Source organism: Heterodontus francisci, chromosome 6, assembly GCF_036365525.1.
Source record: "Heterodontus francisci isolate sHetFra1 chromosome 6, sHetFra1.hap1, whole genome shotgun sequence".
NCBI classification, from domain to species: Eukaryota; Metazoa; Chordata; class Chondrichthyes; order Heterodontiformes; family Heterodontidae; genus Heterodontus; species Heterodontus francisci.
Genome location: NC_090376.1, coordinates 110,691,629 through 110,713,164, shown reverse-complemented (window position 1 = coordinate 110,713,164; position 21,536 = coordinate 110,691,629). Strand labels below are relative to the sequence as shown.

The following is a 21,536-nucleotide window of genomic DNA, read 5'->3' as shown; positions in this document are numbered from 1 at the left end:
GATGTCTTTGAAGCGGAGACATGGATGGCCGGTGGGTCTGATACCAGTGACGAGTTCGCGGTACAATGTGTCCTTGGGGATCCTGCCATCTTCCATGCGGCTCACATGGCCAAGCCATCTCAAGCACCGCTGGCTCAGTAGGGTGTATATGCTGGGGATGTTGGCCACCTCGAGGACTTCTGCGTTGGAGATACGGTCCTGCCACCTGATGCCAAGGATTCTCCAGAGGCAGCAAAGATGGAATGAATTGAGACGTCGCTCCTCGTCAATAAGTCACTGAAAGCTAACATGCAGGTGCACCAAGCAATTCGGAAGGCTAATGATATGTTAACCTTCATCGCAAGAGGATTTGAGTACAGGAGTAGCAAAGTCTTTTTTCAATTGTATAGAACCTTGGTTAGACCGCACCTGGAGTACTGTGTGCAGTTTTGGTCCCCTTACCTTAGGAAGGATATTATTGCCATAGAGGGAGTGCAATGAAGGTTCACAAAACTTGTTCCCGGGATGGTGGGATTGTCCTATGAAGAGAGATTGGGGAAACTGGGCCTGTATTCTCTTGAGTTTCAAAGAATGAGAGGTGGTCTCATTGAAACCTACAAAATACTTAAAGTGATAGACAGGATAGATGCAGCTAAGATGTTTCCCCTGGTTGGGGAGTCTAGAACCAGGGTACACATTTTCAAAATAAGGGGGAGGCCACATAGGACTGAGATGAGGAGAAATTTCTTTACTCAGAGAGTTGTGAATCTTTGGAATTCTCTACCCCAGAGGACTGTGGTAGCTCAATCATTGAGTATGTTTAAATCAGAGATTGACAGATTTCTAAATACCAATGACATGAAGGGATATGGGGATAGTGTGCGAAAAAGGCATTGAAATGAATGATGAGCCATGATCGTATTGAATGGCAGAGCAGTTTCGATGGGCTGAATGGCCTACTCCTGTTCCTATGTTCCAATGAGAACATGTGAAAACACTGAAAGGCAAAGAACCTATTGAATAATTTAATCTCATGAGGAAAATTTCAGAATAAATACTTTGATGTCAGCTTTGGCTCAGTGTTAGCACGTTCAAATTCGAATCAGAAGGTTATGGGTTCAAATCGTAAGCAAAGGAGTTGACCAAATTATCTAGCTAACAATTCAGTGCAGTACTGAAAGAGTGCTATATTTTGAATGTGCTGTTAAATCGAGTGGACGTAAAAGATCCTGTGACACTATTAAAAGTGGAGCAATGGAGTCCTCCCAGTTTTCCTGGGCAATATTAATCCCTCAACCAACATCAATAAACAGCCGGCGAGCCTTCCCAGGGACTGGATGCGAATTGAATTGGCTGTCGCTCCACAGGGGCAGGCAACCAATTACGCTTGCTAAGGTCACAATTATAGGTGATTTTGTGGACTTGCTGGCATTCTACCACTGGTGGAGCAGCCCCCCACCCCAAACCCCACTCATCACTGTGGATGCTGCCAACTCAACGGAGGCAGCCTCCTTGTGTCAGGCCGTGGGACCTTTGGAGCCGGAGGGGTTTGCCCTCCTCTCCAAGGTGTAGTATAAGGGTCTGTAAGGGTTAATGATTGATAAAGTATAAGGAATACCTTCCACCACAATTATGAAAGGGATCACATGAGAGAGAGACTGGAGGGAGATGCAGCGTGGCTTCAGAGGATTTACACAGATTGGTGTGAAGCTGTTTATAGTTGTAATACAGAGTTAGTGTTCAAAGTACTGAATGCTCAGGAGTCTCTCTAAGCTAGATTAAATAAGTATATTAAGGCAGCAGCAGTCAAATCAATCATACAACCTGGTGAACAGTGGTAGGATGGTTCACAGCAGTGGTTCTTAACACGCAAAACCCAGAAGAAGAATTTGAAGAAATACTTTGACGAAAGCTGACCTGAAAAAGGCGCCAAAACTGCAGAACTCGAGAAAAGGCTGTCAGAAAGCTCCAGAGCTTCTCTGTGGTTGAAAGAGGCACGGTGAGTCGGGGAATTGGCTTGTAGAGGCATTCTGGCTGCACCACAGAGGTGGATGGTCTATGAAAAAATTCCAGTCTAGCGTTCGCAGGTTTCGAGTCAGAGAACCAAGGGATCAGGGATCTGGTGAGAACCCGTAAAGAGGTAAAAAATGTTGTTCCTTACGGCACTAGGCAGGGACGATAAACCAAAAGTCCTTAGTGAGGGTGGATCCTAGACTAGCTGAAGGATGTGAATACAGGGTCCTAAAAGCAGAATTAGTAAGAGACCATATTATAGTAGGTATTGCTGATGAATCCCTATCATATTTATTGCAGTCTAAAGAAGAGCTCACCCTGGACAAAGCAATTCAGCTGGTGAGACAAGCAGATGTCCAGAAGAACAACAGAGCAATCCTGAGAGGTGAAGAAAGAACTTGGTTCAGGAAACCTCCAGCCAGTGTACAGTTCCTTAATCAGAAGAGGCACCAGAAAAGAAGGTACACTGGTGGGGGTGGGGGGGTGGTGGGGAAAGTGTAATACTTCATGAAACCCTGTCAGCGCTGTGGTGTCAAAAAGGCCCAAAGGTGCAAACAGTGTCCTACAAACAAAGCAGAATGATTCCACTGTAAGAAAATAGGGCTTTGTGGGAAAAAGTGCCAAAGTAAAATCTCTACTCTCACAAGTTTGGAAGAAAAAGTTTTCAAACATAGAGTTGTTAACAAAGTTGAACAATCTCTATCAGGGGAGAAATCTGAAAACTTCCTTAGTGATATCAATTACCCTATGCAGGCATTTTGTTCTGTAGAGATATATGTTAATGGACATGTCACCAATTTTAAACTAGACACTGGAGCAAGTGCAATGGTCTAATCAGACAAAAAACCGTGGTTATCAATGATTATCTGCAATCAAAAGAAACTCAGGCTGGGATTTTACTGAGCTCCTGATGACAGGCTCCATGTTGGGCTGTGGGGGAGGGGGTGGTGGGGAGGCTGGAAGATTGTTCCGGCAGCAGCCTGCCACAGAGCCCGATGCCAGAAGTGCCGGGCGTGAACTTCCCAGTGGCAACGAGGCAACATGGCGGCCCCCCCAATGCTGGGCGACGGGACCCACATTATCATATTTATATTAATGAAATGAATACATTTAAATAAAATCAAAAAAGCAACAGCAATCTTACCTTCGGGCCGTGAACTTCCAAGTGGCAGCTGGCCCTCACATGCCTTCACTTTCCTGTCCAGGGAAAGCAGACACCACCATGATGGGGAAGTGGGGAGCTTAGGATATTTCGTGCAATGGAAGGGGGGAAACAGGCTCTATTGCAAGTTACTGGTGTAGGGGAGGGTAGGAAGGGGAGACCTTTGATCGGTTTGAGGGTGAAAGGGAAAGGTCAAGTGTTGAACGTAAGGGTTTTGGTGGCGGGGAGAGGGCAAATGTTGAATTTAATTGTTACGGAAGGGGGAAGGGGCAATAGGTTTATTGGCGGTACATTGGTGGGGGGGTGTGGTTGCCCTTTAAACGTTTAAATGATACGGCAGGGCTGACTGCCCTTTGACACTGGCGCCAGCGTCTGTACACAGGCAGCTGACGCCATTGCTGTCAGCGGAGAGCCTACCCCCTCCACGTGATTGGTTGGGGGGGTGGAGGTGGTGGCCCAAGTGACCCATTATCCTGTGCTGCTGCAAGGAAGATCGGGGTGGCATGTTTCGGGTCAGTGACCCTTCTTCAGAACTGACAAATATTAGAAATGTAAATGATTTTAAGCAAGTAAAGCGGGGGCTGCGGCAAGCGATAACAAAAGAGAAGGTGTTGATAGAAGGTGAGAGAGACTGGAGATAGATGCAGCATGGCGTCAGAGGAGTCACACAGACTGGTGTGAAGCTATACATAGTTAGAATGTAATAAAGAGTTAATGTTCAAAGTACTGAAGACTCAGGGATCTCTCTAAGCTAGACTAACTAAGTATATTAAGGTGGCAACAGACAAAACAAATATACAACACAAGGAGCCTACTGGCTTTGGCCCTCATAATCTTTGATTTGGATCCATGCCTCCAAGGGCGTCTCCATGTTGAGGTGCCCTTGCGGTTCCCAACCTGCCTCAGCAGCACCCAGATGGGGTAAAGGCGGGGGAGTGGGACCAGATGAGTTGCTCTTGCAGAGAGCCAGTACAGACATGACAGGCCGAATTGCCTCCTTCTATGCTGTAACCATTCTATGTTTCTATGATTCTAGTTCCCGGAAACTGTTCAAACTCCTGTTTGCCACCCCAAAATGAAAATTCAGCCCCTACAAACCAACAATCAATCTCCATATTTGCTCTGTTCCTCACTAGCCTGCTGCCTGGAATGGACAAACCCTTTGTAAATAAAGGTATGGATTTTTGTCTGTGTTTAGTTCAAATTATTTTGATTTCAAAAATAGCTTTGAATTCTCAGGAGTAGACTATTATACTATTGGTGCTTTTCTTGTCATGTTACTTATGAGTTAAAAATAGTTTCATAACGTAGCTCTATCCAAATACATCCCTGATATCTATTTGTGTTTGTGCTGATTTCTTACACAACAGATAAAGAAGAAAGACTTTCATTTATATACTATGAGTTCAAAGGAGATTGTCATAATTGTTAGACAATTGGGCAGCTTCCTGTGTTGTCACCCAGGAGACAGTATTTTAGGAGCCAAGTAAGTATCTGTGACAACCCGTTGAAGTTTATTGGAATCAGGAAAGATACAAATTTAACCTCCTTTGCTCACAAGTTTTACTTCAAAGGAGTTAGAAAGTAAATCTCAACTGGATTGCCATTATTCAGTAGTCCTTTTGAAACTATGTGAGTGAGAACAAGATTAAGAGAAAAAGACACAGACAGTAAGAACGTGTGAACAAGAGAAGACAGTAAACTCCCATGTAAAGTCAATGGTCAGAGACTTGGTTCACTAAGTGACCAATAGTGGGTCACAGTTTGTTGTGGGGCTGGGAGGAGCATTCCTATTCCTCCTGATCACACAAATATTTTCCAGGCATTTGTGGAGTGGCTTCCAGGATTATTGTTTAGGCAGTTCAATACCTGGTGCAAAGGGCACAGCATCCTTGTAGGACTCCAATTTTCATATGTAAGCAACAACGTGCCTGAAAATTGCATGTGGCAGGCCTTGTGTGTTCAAAATGTGATCAAGATGCACCCTCTAACCTCCACCCTCCCCAGATTTTTCACTATCGGCCACTTGTTTTTCAGATGAGAATCAGATAGGACAGTTGAAAATCACCCCCCTTTCTTAAAAAAAACTTATTTTAGTAAAAATTACAGGAACACTTGGTGATGATCAGAGACTACCCTTGGCACTATTAAGTAACTGTGTCACCATGTTGTATAAATACATTTTCCTTTCCATATTTATGTATAAATATGCATAGAAAACATGTTTATGATAAAAGCTGAATCTGGGGATTGATCTTGTCAGTTTTATATTTCATGAAATTATATACCCACTGGTCAGGTTATATTAAAATCTTGAGTCCGCTATTTTACCTTCTTTATCATCATGTCGTATAATGGCTTCCTGTATTACGTCTGAGGATATGAAGTGCACCTTGTTTTTCTTCCCATGTTTGTGCTTGTATTTGAATCCCTCCTGTTTCTGAAGGAGTTTTTCACGCTCATAGTAGGCCTTTATTTGGTCACATCGCATGCGTTTCACTAATCGTTGCCGTTGTCCTAAAGGGAGTGACTCCAGTAAGCACTGGTCGATTTCCATGTCACGTGTTCGGAAAACATTACAGAGCTGGAAGCAACCTGAACAAAAAAAAAATTGTCACAGTTGGAAACCATCACAGCAAGATTTATTTTTAATTTATAGTTAAGAATTAACTAAATGAAAAATACTAGCAAATAATGAATACTTCAGTAATTGTAACTAACTTCCTTAACACTGTTATGAAAGTACTTCCATTTTAAAAAATATTTTGTGAGGACTCATTTAAAATTATGGAAATGATTCCTTTTGGAGGACTGAAGAGATTACATCGATGCTGGACTTTTTTTTAATTATAGGTCACTGGAAGGACTTGGGGAACTTTGCTTAAAAACAACCCTCATTGATGTCACATGTCTTAAGCTAAATAAACAACTGGAGCCTCAGTGACTAGGGGGAGTTGTTTACAGAGAAGTGGCATGTCAGGATTTATGGTGGTCAAGAATTGTTTTTGTTTTGGATTGTTTTGAGTCAGTTAGGGATCAGCTTGCTAAGAGAGAAGACCAGTTCATCCTTTCTCCAATTCTCTGAGAACCCTGAGAATCCAGTGTGAGCTGAAACCCCTGATGCCGCATTACTCCTGGAAAGCCTGCCAGTCTAATCCTCGATGTCGAGAACTGCGGATGCCAGCATAAACTGATATCATTCCATATCTTAAAAACAAAATACTGCAGATGCTGGAAATCTGAAATAAAAACAAGAAATGCTGGAAATACTCAGCAGGTCTCGCAGCATCTGTGGAGAGAGAAGCAGAGTTTATGTTTCTGATGAAGGTTCACTGACCTGAAACATTAACTCTGCTTCTCTTTCCACAAATGCTGCCAGACCTGCTGAGTAATTCCAGCATTTTTTATATTTATTTCATTCCCTATCTTCTCCTTTTCTTTCAAGAATTAACAAGTATTTGGCCAAAGTTTTTTTTGTCTTTTTGTAAAGAGATCTCTGCAGAGAAAGCCTCTTTTGTTTTTTTCTTTAACCAGTGTGTGTGTGTGCGTGCACTTGTTGGGCTAATTTAAAAGGATCTTGTATATTTCAATCTGTGTGCTAATGCTTTGCATTTTTACTAAATAAGTCTTGTTTTATAATAAATTAATAATTTTGTTGTTTATTAAAGAAACCTGGTTGGTGGATTTTATTCTGTAATAAAAATAAAATATATAATTGGCCATATCGGTAACTGGATAAACATTTAAATATATGTTGTGACCTGTGGAGAAGTGGAACTAAAGGAAGACAGTCCACTCCTCCTGCCGCGTTCGGAACAACATATATATGGTAAGATCCATGATATGCCATTTTATAAGAACAGAATGCTATCCATATAATCTGCTATGAGGTGGCACAGTGGCGCAGTGGTTAGCACAGCAGCCTCACAGCTCCAACGACCTGGGTTTGGTTCTGGGTACTGCCTGTGCAGAGTTTGCAAGTTCTCTCTGTGACCATGTGGGTTTCTGCCGGGTGCTCTGGTTTCCTCCCACAGCCAAAGACTTGCAGGTTGATAGGTAAATTGGCCATTGTAAATTGCCCCTAGTGTAGGTAGGTGGTAGGAGAATGGTGGGGATGTGGTAGGGAATATGGGATTAATGTAGGATTAGTATAAATGGGTGGTTGTTGGTCAGCACAGACTCGGTGGGCCGAAGGGCCTGTTTCAGTGCTGTATCTCTCTATGACTCTATAATTCTCTGCTAAGGTGATACTGATTCCTGTAAGGCTGCCAACTTCTAATTCTTGTAGATCCAGATTCAAAAGATCAGAGTTTAATTTTTAATATAAAAGCAGAAAGCGCTGGAAATACTGGAGTTTTGAAGATTGGAATGTACCTTGTTGGTTCTAGGCTGCAGTTCAGAAACATTCAGCATTTTAAGATTAATTTTCATCTGTAATAAAGTTTGATTTCTGCAGTGTGCCAGACATGGAGTTGATTTCCCCCCAGAGTGGAATTTGGACAGTTGAGCTGTAGTTCTACTGGGTCCTGGTTCATTTTGAAGCCTTTTCCTCATTTGCATCAGGTTGGCAGGCTGCAAACTGAGCGCCCCAGGGCAACCCACCAGTTCCAGGTTACTACAGTACAGGTGACCAAACCGGCCTGCGCGTTGGCGAAAAGTAGTTTCCAAGGGCGGGCCGAGATGTCGGGAGAGAAAGTAGCCAGAGCAGCAGCAACCTAGGCTGAGTTTGTGGGCTTGGAGGAGCACTCCTGCTCTCCTGGGTCCAAAAAAAAGAGGAACTTACCTTTTGGATCCTTTTCAACCAGGCTGCATACCCAAACCAGTTCAGGCACAAAATATGTATCATAGGCCCCGGATTAATAGTTAAATGAGTTTACCACCAAACTTGGGATTGTTCTGGTCACTATATGTGATTTCATCACACACTGCAGGGTAAATTTCTTGCTTGAAGTCTCATCCATCAGAGAAGCACACATTAGAAAACTGCTCTTGTAGCCCACGATTTCCTGTCCAATTTGGAATGCAATTTATTCTTACAGGTAATCTGTTCATACTAAGGTTGCACTTAAACGATGTTGTATTTTCTGTCACTTTGTTAACAGCCTTAACCAGGACAAATCTGTAATACTTTAAAATCTGCAGCATCTGTTTGCTACAGAGAACTATCTCAGTCTTCCCACTTTACTTGTTTCTTGTGCCATCAATCACTGAATAGCATTCTATCATATCTCAGCTTCCTAACACAATACAACTGGGAAAATCTCAATGGTGCCCAACACAAAGCTTGATTGGTCATTTGGATACCTGTGTGTTCTTTGTACAGGATAATTATACTGGAAAACTGCAGCAACAAAATCACTCCAGTGACCAAAATTACATAATATAGAATTATTTGAGCTATTTTCATTAATTTATCAATTCTAAGCTTTGGTTTTCTGTTTTAAAAAAAAATTAGTGAAAGGGAGCTTCCTGTATCTTAACCTGCAGTTATCTTACTTTATTCGTATACCAAATGAAACAGTGATAAATAATAACAGTTTTGAATTAAATTAATATCGAAAAAATAGGGTAAGGAAACATAATCTACATTAATGAATCCTATCATGCCACAGACATTGAAAGAAGTTTTAGCATTTAAAATGAAAAAAGCATATCAGCATATCATATTATTAATAATGCATGGGCAATATTCTATTATAATGATATTCTATTAATATATATTATGTAATTTATTTATGCATCTACGTTATGAGGAAAACTGCAGATAACTCTCCACCATCTCACTAACTTCAAAATTACCTCCCCGAGATCATAGAATGTGACTTTAGGACAAACAAAGAATATAAAGACTCATGATGCATCTCAGCTACTGCAACTGGGGTCATAATGTCCATCAGCTGCATATCTAAAATCATTTTATTGTTTAGCAGATTTAGATGGAAAACTAGACTAATGTTGATTTATCGATCCCTTTTAAATCATATGTTTTCCATGTAACATTAATAGTGAAAATAAATAGGATTTGTTTGAAAAATAACAAAGAAAATGCTTCCCCGCATGCAAAAGTATCTTTCAGTGCAGCACAAAATCATGCAAAGCAGTTGGTCCCTTGTTTGATCCTTGGTTATGGTATGTTAGTTGTTTTTAGTTGGCACAGCAGTTGGGCTGTTACAATAGGTCTCAGTGTCCATTAGTTAGATGCAGGAAAATCAGAAAGTGCCCTTACATAGATTGCGGTCCAATAGTTCCAGCTTGAAAGCGCACGGATGGGCTAATTGTTTGAGAACAGAACTGTGATGCCCTGAATGGTTAATAGCATGATATTGCTCCCTATCTGGGCTCACATATGAAGAATGGCCATTGGCTACAGTGGGGTGGTGGAGTCTGCCAGTTCAAGTGGAACTGAACCCCAACAAGACTCAGTGCCTTCAAATAACGAGAGGAGAAAAGGGGAGAACAGTGAAAAAATTGTCAGTGAATAGCGACTTGTAGTCTGAACGGCTCAGAAATAGCCACTAAATTACATTTTTGATTGTGACTTTGTGCAATCTCGTTAAATGCTTTCTATTTCAATGTGTCTGATGGTCAGATGTTAAACACTCTATGATTTGTACATCCCAGAAGTGGTAAGGAATATGTGAAAACCTTTCCTGAGAGGATCTTGCAATGATAAAATTGTCAGGCATTTTAATAGTATGGCATAGGGAATGAAAACATTATAGGGTAAATTTTGACTCAGTAGGAACAGCTAATGGATAACCAAAAATGCATGTGATTTTCCAAAGTATTGCAAAAGTTACCCTTTAATTTATTACCTAATATGTTATTACTTCAGAAGAGTTGTCATTTCTGATATTAACCATCAGAACGTATTTTTTTTTCCATAAAAGATTACTAGAACATGGGCTGCTTTACCTCGTGCGATCATTGAGACAGTGACTGTCTCATCACTGATAAAGGAACTGGATAAGGAGCTCATAAGGAGAAATATAAAAATATATGGGGAAACGGGAGGGAAATAGGATTAGAGTAGATAGCACTAGTTGAAGCATTAGCTGTGGCACAGGTACAATGGGTCAAAAAGCCTCCTGTAGTTTTTTTTTATAATTCTGTGTAATAATCTTTGAGAGACAAAAGGGCATAATAAAGTCAAAAAAGCCCAGTCAAAACAGGATAGGAAACCAAGGATAAAGCCTTGGTATGGACAGCATTAGCAATTCCAGCTGAGGAAGCTGGTGTGCTCCAAATCTTGTGTCCGGAATAAATAATATCATCTGATATAACAGCATTTCTTGGCCATTCCCTTAATGTGATAAAGTTCAAGCTGGCAAACAGTTTTCAGCTAAATCTCTGTTGAGAAAGCAATGCTATGTTGTAAAAGTGCAGTACTTTACCTGTATGAGCTAAAATTGAAAATGGTAGTGGTGGCACTCAGGACTAGGTCAGAAGGTGGGAATTCTGTGGCGAGTAACTCACCACCTGACTCCCCAAAGCCTGTCCACAAGGCACAAGACAGGAGTGCGATGGAATACTCTCCATTTGCCTGGATGAGTGCTGCTCCAAAATACTGAAGAAACCCGACACCATTACTGGAATATTGTGTACAGTTATTATCTCCTTACCTAAGGAAGGATTTACTTGCCATAGAGAGAGTGCAACAAAAGTTCACCAGTCTGATTTCTGGGATGGTAGGATTGTCCTATGAGGAGAGATTGAGGAGACTGGGCCTGTATTCTCTAGAGTTTAGAAGAATGAGAGGTGATCTGATTGAAGTATGCAAAATTCTTACAGGGCTCTACAGGGTAGATTCAGGAAGGATGTTTCTCCTGGCTAGGATGTCTAGAACCAAAGGACACAATTTCAGAATAAGAGGTAGGCCATTTAGGACTGAGATGAGGCTGAATTTCTTCACTCAGAGGGTGGTGAATCTGTGGCATCCTCTACCCAAGAGGGCTGTGGAGGCTCAGTCACTGAGTATGTTCAAAACAGAGATTGATAAATTTCTAGATATTAAGGATATCAAGGGATATGGGGAGAGTGTGGGAAAATGGCATTGAGGTAGAAGATCAGCCATGATCGAGTTGAATGGAGGAGCAGGCTCAAGGGGTTGAATGGCCTACTCCTGCTCCTATTTCCTATGTTCCTATGTTAATACTGATAAAAGAACAAGATCAAAATCAGTCCATAAGAGTTTAATTCTTAGAGTTTAATCAATGCAAATTTTCCTGGTATGATGTTTGTATTTACCTGGTATCATAAAGATCAGACATTGCCAAAAATGCTACAAAACTGAATTATAGAAATAACTATGAACTTACAGAATACATTGTACACTACGAGGCCTTTGGTGTCCTCAAGCAAGATCAAATACCTAATAGAGCATCTTTAACACGACACACCTTAACAAACAGCCAGTTACATTTTGTTCAGATAGGGCATACCTTGGCATCTGTCTGACTGAAATATACAAATAACAAAAAAAATCTATAATTTGGCTAACCCTATATTTAAATAATTCGGGGGATTCAGTCTAAATAAATTGTCAAATTGTACACCATAAGGTACAGAGATAATAAATATCCCACAAAGGATGCAGCTCTGAATAACTCATTTAAAAATCGCAGCACACTAGCCTAGCTAAAGAACGCGCACCCATTGATTGAAATGCAGTAGTGCATGGGGTTTGTGCTGCCTGCACATTTTCATGATTTCTGTGTGCAGCCAACGCTAACCATGCTGTTCACTGACTGCATGCATCAGCAGGAGGCCCAAAATCAGAACTTCCTAGCATCACTTAAAGCCAGCTTGTACCTCTTAAAGGTGAGGTGTATTGTGTGTGGAATGGGTTCTGGAAGTCATGCAGGAAGTGAATCTATCCTGGGAAACGGTGAGGAATAACACAAAAATAAAAGAATGAGCTCCAAGGTTTTCAGACACTACACTGGAGGTTTGTTGGAGGAGGTATAAAGCGGGAGAGATGAGATCTATCCACAGGGGACTGGGAAGCCCTCTAGACACAGTCAAAAGCCAAATTGGGGCAGATAGGCATGGAGGTGTATGCCAGGAGGCTAGTCCCAAGGACCTGGATGCAGTGCTGCAAGAAATTCAATAACTTCACACGACTGGTGAAGATCAGTTAATGCATCTTCAAGTGCCATATCCTACAAATTGCATTAATAGCCTCAGCCACTATTTATTCACTACACTCCCATCATTCACCTACCAACAATCTGTATCAATTAGGACTCATGCCTAACATTCATATGCTTCACCTCAGCCTCACACACTTATCACTGTGCCAAGCCTCACACTGCGAGCTATTCAACCATGACAGCCACACCACCTAAACTGAGTGCACGACACTTACTGACACACTTCCCTCTCTCTTGCAGAACAAGGTGGCACACAACTGAATGAAGCAGGAGCTAACTGGACAGAGACAGGCACATAACCTAACCCCCAAAGAAGTGATGGTCCTTGCCATTATTGCAACAGCCATTTCTGAGGCAGTGGCCGCCAGTGGAGATGAAACCATAGAAGATGATAATCTGCTTATACCTATTCATCTTTCTCACATCGTACTTCCCCTTTCTCACATCGTACTTCCCCTAAAGACCACAATCTCTTATGAATTACATGCTACAGGTTACTCTTGTTCCTTTTCCCTTTCAAATACCCATGAGGTTTAACTTGGCTAGGCAGTGGAGGAAAAGAAAGAAGAAAAGAAAGAAATAAAGAAGACACAGCACCATCACTGAGTTCAAACTTGCAACCAACAGCTCAGAAACTGACTCTGCATATCTTGGAGGATTAGTGGCGGGATTTGCATGTCGTGAGACACCAGGCAGGAGAGCACTATAGCCAGGGCAGGGGGCAATGGTAGTGCATGTGTCAGCTTGTCGGAGGGTGGGATCGCACACTGATTCCACTGCAGAGGACTCAGATGAGGGCTTCGATGGGACAGCCTACAGAAGAAAGCTGAATGCACAATGAAATGCTTGGTGCATTATGATTTACGCACCAACTATGATGTAATGTCTGATGGTCAAATTATCAACTCCCATTGCAGCACAAGCTGCAGTCACTCAACATCTGCATGCAGCAGCGAAAGCCTAAAATGCTGCCATGCAAGCTCAGACTGCTGCCATCATGGCTGTGGATTATACTGTTCAAAAGGGCTTGCAGGGTGACCAAGCAGACCAGCAATTGGTCCTTCAACAGATTAGTATGATTGTTGAGGCACTGCCGTGGGGGAGCAGCAGTGGTTCCATGGAGCCTGAGCAAGTTGTCCTCTTTCAGGAAAACAGCATTTGTCTTCCCACCCCTGCCACTCCATCGTGTTCTTACTGTTACATGTCAGCCAGCTGGGCATTCTGAGATGGCAACTGACTCACCTCCTAAATCCCCAAAGCCTTTCCATCATCTACAAGGCACAAGTCAGGAGTGTGATAGAATACTCTCCACTTGCCTGGATGAGTATAGCTCCAACAATAATCAAGAAGGACAATGCAGCCTGTTTACTTGTGGCCACCTTAAGTCTATCCACCACCTTAAAAATTTGCTTCCTCCACCACCTGCACACTGTGGTTGCAGTGTGTGCCATCTACAAGATGCACTGCAACAACTCACCAAGGCTTTGTCAATAGTACCTCCTAAAACTGTAATCTCTACCACCTAGGAGGACAAGGATAACAGGCACATGGGTACACCATCACCTGCCATTTCCCCTCCAAGTGACACACCATCCTGACTTGTAAATATTTTGCCATTCCTTTATCATCAGTGGATAAGAAGCCTGGAACTGCCTACCTAACAGCACTGTGGGTGCTTTACCACATGGACTGCAGCAGTTCAGGAACGTGGCTCACCCTCACCTTCTCAATAGCAATTTGGGTTGAACAATAAATGCTGGCCTTGTCAGCAATGCCCACATCCCATGAACAATTTAAAGCTTGTTTATTGATAGTTTAACACTGTCATAGCTTAGCCCCAGTGCTCGTTGCTCATGTTTTTCCATATAGTCCATACTTTTGCATTGAGGTGTACAATATGTACAATGTGTTGTAACTTTAACCTAGCAGGGTTTACTCACCTGAGAAGCCATTTCAGTAATTTACTTGTGATTGTTTTGTGATTTGTTCAAAAGAACCATTCCACATTGAATTGTTAAGACTCCTATGTAAATCCCTGACAGTTGTCGAATATTTCCAGGATGTAATTGGGTTTGATATGGGAATTTATTTATTAATTTATGCATTTAATTAAATCCAAGATTGACAAGCACGCTACAAGAACATGGGTTATCATTAATATCGACACTAACTTTCAACACTGCTGCTCAGATGCTAATGCCTATGTCAGGATATTTTGTTTTTTTCCAGCAAGAAATTGTAGGGATACTAACAGTTAACTGATTCTATGCATTTTGAACAAATGTATGTCAAAAGTATACCTCTTAACTTTATGTTTTTGTTTTCGGGGCAACTTTTCTTTTGTAAAATTATTAAATATATTTGAAGTTGGTTGGAAAAAGTTTGTTATCATTTGAAAAAAAAACTGTTCACAAGTTTCTATATCAAAGGTAAAATAAGGAACATTTTCAGAGCAGACATATTGCACAGAAAGATAGTTGTCCTCTGCATCATGTATTTTTAATGACTAAAACTTAATTTTTTTCAATACAGAAGTAAGAATGATCCATTAACTCACTGAAACTTCCCTTAATTTTTCCTCCGTAATATGTTCTATGATGAAGTAATGAGGGTAGTGTGGTTGATGTTGTGTATATGTTGTGTATGAAGTATCATATAATAGACCTCTGAGCAAATGAAGCCTATGGGATTGAAGAGGCAGTGGTTGTGTGGATTCAAATTTGCCTAAGGCAGAGAGTAGTGATGAATGGTTTTTTTCACACTGAATGGAAATGTACACTGGTATCCCTCAGGGGTCAGTGTTGGGACCACTGCTCCGTTTGATATATATTAATGACCTGGAATTGGGTATACAGGGCATAACTTCAATGGTTTCAGCTGGCATGAAACTCGGCAATGTGGTAAACAATGGGGAGGATTGTAACAGACTGGTGAAATGCACAGACACATGGCAGATAATATTTAACCCAGAGAAGTGTGAAGTGATTCATTTTGGTAGGAAGAATGTGGAGAGGCAATATGTACTAAATTGTACAATTTTAAAAGGGGTGCAGGAACAAAAAAATGTTGAGGTGTACAAACATAAATCTTTGAAGGTGGCAGAACAAGTTGAAAAGGCTCTTAAAAAGCATACAGAATCTTTGGCTGTATAAATAGAGACAGAGAGTACAAATATAAGGAAGTTATGCCCGGTATTTATAAAAATGTTAGGCCTCAGCTTGAGTATTGTGTCCAATTCTGGGCACCACACTTCAGAAGACTGTCAAGGCCTCAGAGAGGGTTCAGAGGAGATTTACGTAGTTGGAGGAATGAACTGTCTTTCTCTAGTTTCACTACTCCACTGGTCATAACATATACTTAAATGTTTTACCCAGTTACCAATACAGCCAATTATATATTTTAACTATATTAGTTTCAGAATAAAACTCCACCAATCAGGTTTCTTTCATAAACAACAAAATTGTTGATTTATTATAAAACAAGACTTATTCAATAAATATGCAAAGTTTATTACCACACAGTTTGAAATATGAAAGTATAAATATCTACCCTTCTAAAATATCCAAACAGACACACACACCATTTAAAAAAAATAGAGAAATGAAAAAAAAACTGGCTCTGCCAAGTTATTGTCAATTCTTGAAGAAAAGAAAATAAGATGTGAAATGTTCCAGACTTTTGGTCTCGTGTCCTTGTACACATAAACGAGTGTCACTAGACACATGTAGTTGTCACTGGGATCTTTCTGGAGCAGTTCTGTTCAGGAGACATCGAGGAGCAGTCTTACAGGCTTTTCGGGAGAATTACTACATCTGTGGTTTCAACTATCACACTGGATTCTCAGAAGATTTTTTAAAAGAGGTGGAAAAGGATGAGTTGGGAACCTTCTCTGTTAGCAGGATACACACCAACTGAACTCCAAACAATATCAAAAATGAAACCAAAACTCCTGATAGCCATATATCTAGACATGTGACTTCCCGAAGTCCAGACTGTTCCATAGTCCATAAGACTCCGGCTGTTCACTTAGTATAAGACATGTGACTTCCAGTAAGTGTTTTTTTTAAACAAAGCTCCATGTGTCCTTCCAGTGACCCTTTAAAATAAAAGTCCAGGCATCTACTCAAGTATTTAAACACAAGTCCTCAAAAAAATATTAACAATGGAATCACCTTCATGACAAATACCAGGGATGAAAAGTTTCAATTATGTGTAGAGACTAGAGAAACCCAAGTTGTTAATCTTAGAGTAGAGATGGTTAAGGACAGATTTGTCAGAGGTGTTCAAAATCGTCAAGGTACTCTGGCCACAGGTGAGTCATGGCAGGAGGGGTTTTGCGGAGTGGGGCTCACAGGGGAGGGGGTTGTGGAGGATCTCCAGTAAGGGTGGGAGGGTGGCTCTCAAAGGTGTCCCCCCTTTCCAGTGCTGGGTCCCTCGATCAGGCACTGTTCATTTAACAAAGGACCCCAACCCCACCCCCGTCCCCCTGGAGCTGGCATGCAAGCCACACGGGTTGCTTGTCGTGCTCCCCATGTGGCGACAGACCCACCCACTGCTGTGCTAATACTGACAAAGGTGGAATGAGGCCCTTAATTGCTCACTTAAGGGCTTCAATTGGCGACAGGGCAGGAAGGCCATCGAGGGATACATTTGTTCGACGTGCTGAAAATCATCGAGGAGCTCAGGCCACAGGTGAGTCATGGCTGGAGGGGTTTCCGGAATGGGGGTCACGGGGGAGGGGGTTGTGGGGGATCTGAAGCAAGGGCAAGAGGGTTGTTCTCAAAAGGGTCCCCCCTTTCCAGTGCCGAGTCCCTCGATCAGGCACTAAGTGCCACTTAACGAAGGACTTCCCTCTCCCTGAAGCTGGCAAGCAAACTGCACAGGTTGGTTGCCGTGCTCCTCGTGTGGCGACAGACCCACCCACTGCTGCACTAATACTGACGGAGGTGGAATGAGGCCCTTATTTGTTTACTTAAGGGCCTCAATTGGCGATGGGGCAGGAAGCCCGTCCACGGGACATCCCACCACAGACTTAATTGGGATGGAAGCGGGAAGGCAGCGTGGTCACCCCCACCCCCTGCCACCATCCTGTTTGATTAAATTCTCTCCCCATCTAGAACAGGCAAAGGCACCAGCAAGACAGACATTAAGAGGTTTGTTATGGTCAAGTGAGGAAGGGGGTCAAAGGGCTTCCCTCTTTTCCCACTCCTTGTTAGACCACAACAGGTTTAATTCTTTCTTAAAGTAGATGTACTGACCAATTCGTTTGATTACTTACTTGCTATGATCATAACAAGAACTAACCGAACAGGTTTCCTTGAGTTAACAAAGAAAGAGGTTAACTTCATTATACCCAAAGCGAACTAATAAAACAATAAACAATGGGCCAACTCTCACTCTCTTATACACACTAGAGGTTTATACACACAGAGAAACAGGTAATAGAGTTGGGAAAGGTAGATTAGTTGAGTTGGAGTCGATAAAAAAGATATACAGTCTGTGAGGTTTAGTGATTCAGCTGGCTTCCAGATGAATTCAGTGGTCCTGAGGCTTTTAGTTTTAAGAGGTAGATGATGAGTTCGATGAGTCTCTTTGGCGATACCGCTGCGGATGATTTCCTCCAATGGGGTTTTGGATTGTAGCCGGAGTATGCAAAGGTGGTCAGTCAACAAGCAGGATTTGAAAGCCTTCAAGTGGGAATGGAGAGAGAGAGAGAGAGGGACCCCCACTTAGAGTCTGCTCATGTCAGAGTCCAGTTGCTTTTCCTCTGATGCAGAGAAAACACCAGCTTAAAACCACAGATGGGGAGGGCTTGTAACATGACAGTCACTCAGTGATTCAAAAATAGCATTCAGCAGTATTTCTCTGCTTGCTGAGAGAACAGGTAGTTCTGTTAAGCTTCCTGGGTCTTGGTTCTTGCTGGGAAATTAGCAGACATTTCATCTCTCTCCTCACAATCCTTTTGCAATGTAGGCTACAGTGTGGCAAACTAAGTGATCTTCTTAAGCTGAAAGGATGACTTTTCTTGTAGCTTGTCTTTTTAAAAAAATGTAAATTCAGATCTCCAGCCAGTGAAGCAACTCAACAAAAGACAGTGGAGTAACAGGATGCACAAGGGTGACTATTTCAGTTTTGTACATATTATTGAAAGTGTTGTTGGGTAAAGTTGGTATGGAATTGTTTCTTGTTGGTGACTTTTATTGCAGCATTTTGACCAAGAGGACATGGTGATTCGATATAGCAGGTAGATTGAAAGGTGGGGAATTGTGGAGCAATGGTGATGATGGGATGACATTCTAGGGGAACCAGACAGCTCGTGTGAAGTTAAGGGGTCCTGGAAGCCTCCTTCCTGCCTCCTCTTCCTCCCTGGAGGTGTCCACTGAAGACCTGGTGGCAAGATCTACACCCCCATAACAACGAAGGTGTGGAGGGTGCAACAGACCAACATGAACTTGGGCACATACTCTGGTGAGTACTGGAGGGTGCACCCCTCATGGGCCAGTTGGTGGAAAAGTTGCTTCAGGGCGCCAGTGGTTTGTTCCATGATGTTCCTATTTGCTGCATGGCTCTCATTGTAGGCAATGCTGTCCTCGCATGGTCAGGTGATGGAGGGAGTCATTTGCCAGGTGCATAACGGCTATCCTTTGTCACCCAGCCTCTGGTTCTTTGTTGTGGCCTAAAGATGATGGGTACGGCTGACTGGAGTAGAATGAATGCATTGTGACTGCTGCCATGATAGAGGGTATTCACCAAAAGAATTTTCTAGTCAGGGTCACACATCAATTGGACTTTCATAGAGTAGTAGCCCTTGCAGTTACAGAACATCTCCCCATGAACATATGAGGCCCACAGAGCCATGTGCGTACCCTGCACCATTGGGAATCCTGCTAATCTGACAAAGCCATGTACTCTCTTCTCCTGCTTCTCTCTGGTCAGTGAGAAGACAATGAAGTCTCCTCTGCTTCCATAGAGGGCCGCTGTTACCTCCCTGATGTTGAGATGAATGGCAAACTGCGAGATGTTGCTGATGCTGCTTGCTCCCACGTGGAAGGTCCACTGGCATAGAAATTTAGGATAGTGACCTTGACAGCCACTGGTAGTGCTGTTTGTGCTCTGCTGTGTGGCTCCAAGTCAAGTTATAAAGAGGTGGCACAGTTCAGTAACCAACTCCATGGTGAAATGCACGCAGCTCACACGCTGCTCCTGGCTTAGGTTGAGGTAGGAAAAATGGTCCCTATTGGTTAGGCCTTCTATTGAGAGCCCTCCTCCTCCCTCTGTGCATAGCTTTCCCTCGCTGCAGCCTGTGTTCCATTTCCATGTTGTGCTGCAGCCCAAGAGGACCTGCAACTATAGCCCCTTACTGAAGCTGGTTTTCTTTTGACCATAACTCTCATCCAAACAACTCGTTTGACACCCACTACCCACCACCCTCGCCCCCATCAAGATTCAGTATACAGCCTTTAAAATCCAAAAAGTTAGCTAAACTCTTTCAATAACATTCTTTGGGCCTCCTTATCTCGAGAGACAATGGATACGCACCTGTAGGTGGTCAGTGGTTTGTGAAGCAGCGCCTGGAGTGGCTATAAAGGCCAATTCTAGAGTGACAGTTTCTTCCACAGGTGCTGCAGAAAAATTTGTTTGTCAGGGCTGTTGCACAGTTGGCTCTCCCCTTGCACCTCTGTCTTTTTTCCTGCCAACTACTAAGTCTCTTCGACTCGCCACATTTTAGCCCCGCCTTTATGGCTGCCCGCCAGCTCTGGCGAACGCTGGCAACTGACTCCCACGACTTGTGATCAATGTCACAGGACTTCATGTCGCGTTTGCAGACGTCTTTAAAGCGGAGACATGGACGGCCGGTGGGTCTGATACCAATGGCGAGCTCGCTGTACGATGTATCTTTGGGGATCCTGCCATCTTCCATGCGGCTCACATGGCCAAGCCATCTCAAGCACCGCTGACTCAGTAGTGTGTACAAGCTGGGGATGTTGGCCGCCTTGAGGACTTCTGTGTTGGAGATACGGTCCTGCCACCTGATGCCAAGGATTCTCCGGAGGCAGCGAAGATGGAATGAATTGAGACGTTGCTCTTGGCTAGCATACGTTGTCCAGGCCTCGCTGCCATAGAGCAAGGTACTGAGGACACAGGCCTGATACACTCGGACATTTGTGTTCCGTGTCAGAGCACCATTTTCCCACACTCTCTTGGCCAGTCTGGACATAGCAGTGGAAGCCTTTCCCATGCGCTTGTTGATTTCTGCATCTAGAGACAGGTTACTGGTGATAGTTGAGCCTCGGTAGGTGAACTCTTGAACCACTTCCAGAGCGTGGTCGCCAATATTGATGGATGGAGCATTTCTGACGTCCTGCCCCATGATGTTCGTTTTCTTGAGGCTGATGGTTAGGCCAAATTCATTGCAGGCAGCCGCAAACCTGTCGATGAGACTCTGCAGACACTCTTCAGTGTGAGATGTTAAAGCAGCATCGTCAGCAAAGAGGAGTTCCCTGATGAGGACTTTCCATACTTTGGACTTCATTCTTAGACGGGCAAGGTTGAACAACCTGCCCCCTGATCTTGTGTGGAGGAAAATTCCTTCTTCAGAGGACTTGAACGCATGTGAAAGCAGCAGGGAGAAGAAAATCCCAAAAAGTGTGGTTGCGAGAACACAACCCTGTTTCACACCACTCAGGATAGGAAAGGGCTCTGATGAGGAGCCACCATGTTGAATTGTGCCTTTCATATTGTCATGGAATGAGGTGATGATACTTAGTAGCTTTGGTGGACATCCGATCTTTTCTAGTAGTCTGAAGAGACCACGTCTGCTGACGAGGTCAAAGGCTTTGGTGAGATCAATGAAAGCAATGTAGATGGGCATCTGATGTTCGCGGCATTTCTCCTGTATCTGGCGAAGGGAGAACAGCATGTCAACGGTCGATCTCTCTGCACGAAAGCCACACTGTGCCTCAGGGTAGACACACTCGGCCAGCTTCTGGAGCCTGTTCAGCGCGACTCGAGCAAAGACTTTCCCCACTATGCTGAGCAGGGAGATTCCATGGTAGTTGTTGCAGTCACCGCGGTCACCTTTGTTTTTATAGAGGGTGATGATATTGGCATCGCGCATGTCCTGAGGTACTGCTCCCTCATCCCAGCACAGGCAAAGCAGTTCATGTAGTGCTGAGAGTATAGCAGGCTTGGCACTCTTGATTATTTCAGGGGTAATGCTGTCCTTCCCA

The 21,536-nt window shown here is 43.0% G+C and overlaps 1 protein-coding gene across 3 annotated transcripts in view; it reads right to left on the bottom strand.

Annotated features, from left to right (window-relative positions):
* myo16 (myosin XVI) overlaps positions 1–21,536 on the bottom strand; it is an 878,535-nt gene that overhangs the window by 821,043 nt on the left and 35,956 nt on the right. For 2 of the 3 annotated variants that reach the window (XM_068034136.1, XM_068034135.1), the window contains one exon: positions 5,486–5,749. The exons of the other annotated variant lie outside the window; for it this stretch is intronic. In XM_068034136.1, the coding sequence (XP_067890237.1) occupies positions 5,486–5,711 (226 nt within the window). In that variant the 5' untranslated portion in view covers positions 5,712–5,749. The remainder of the gene's footprint in view (positions 1–5,485; positions 5,750–21,536) is intronic. 3 annotated transcript variants of the gene reach the window in all.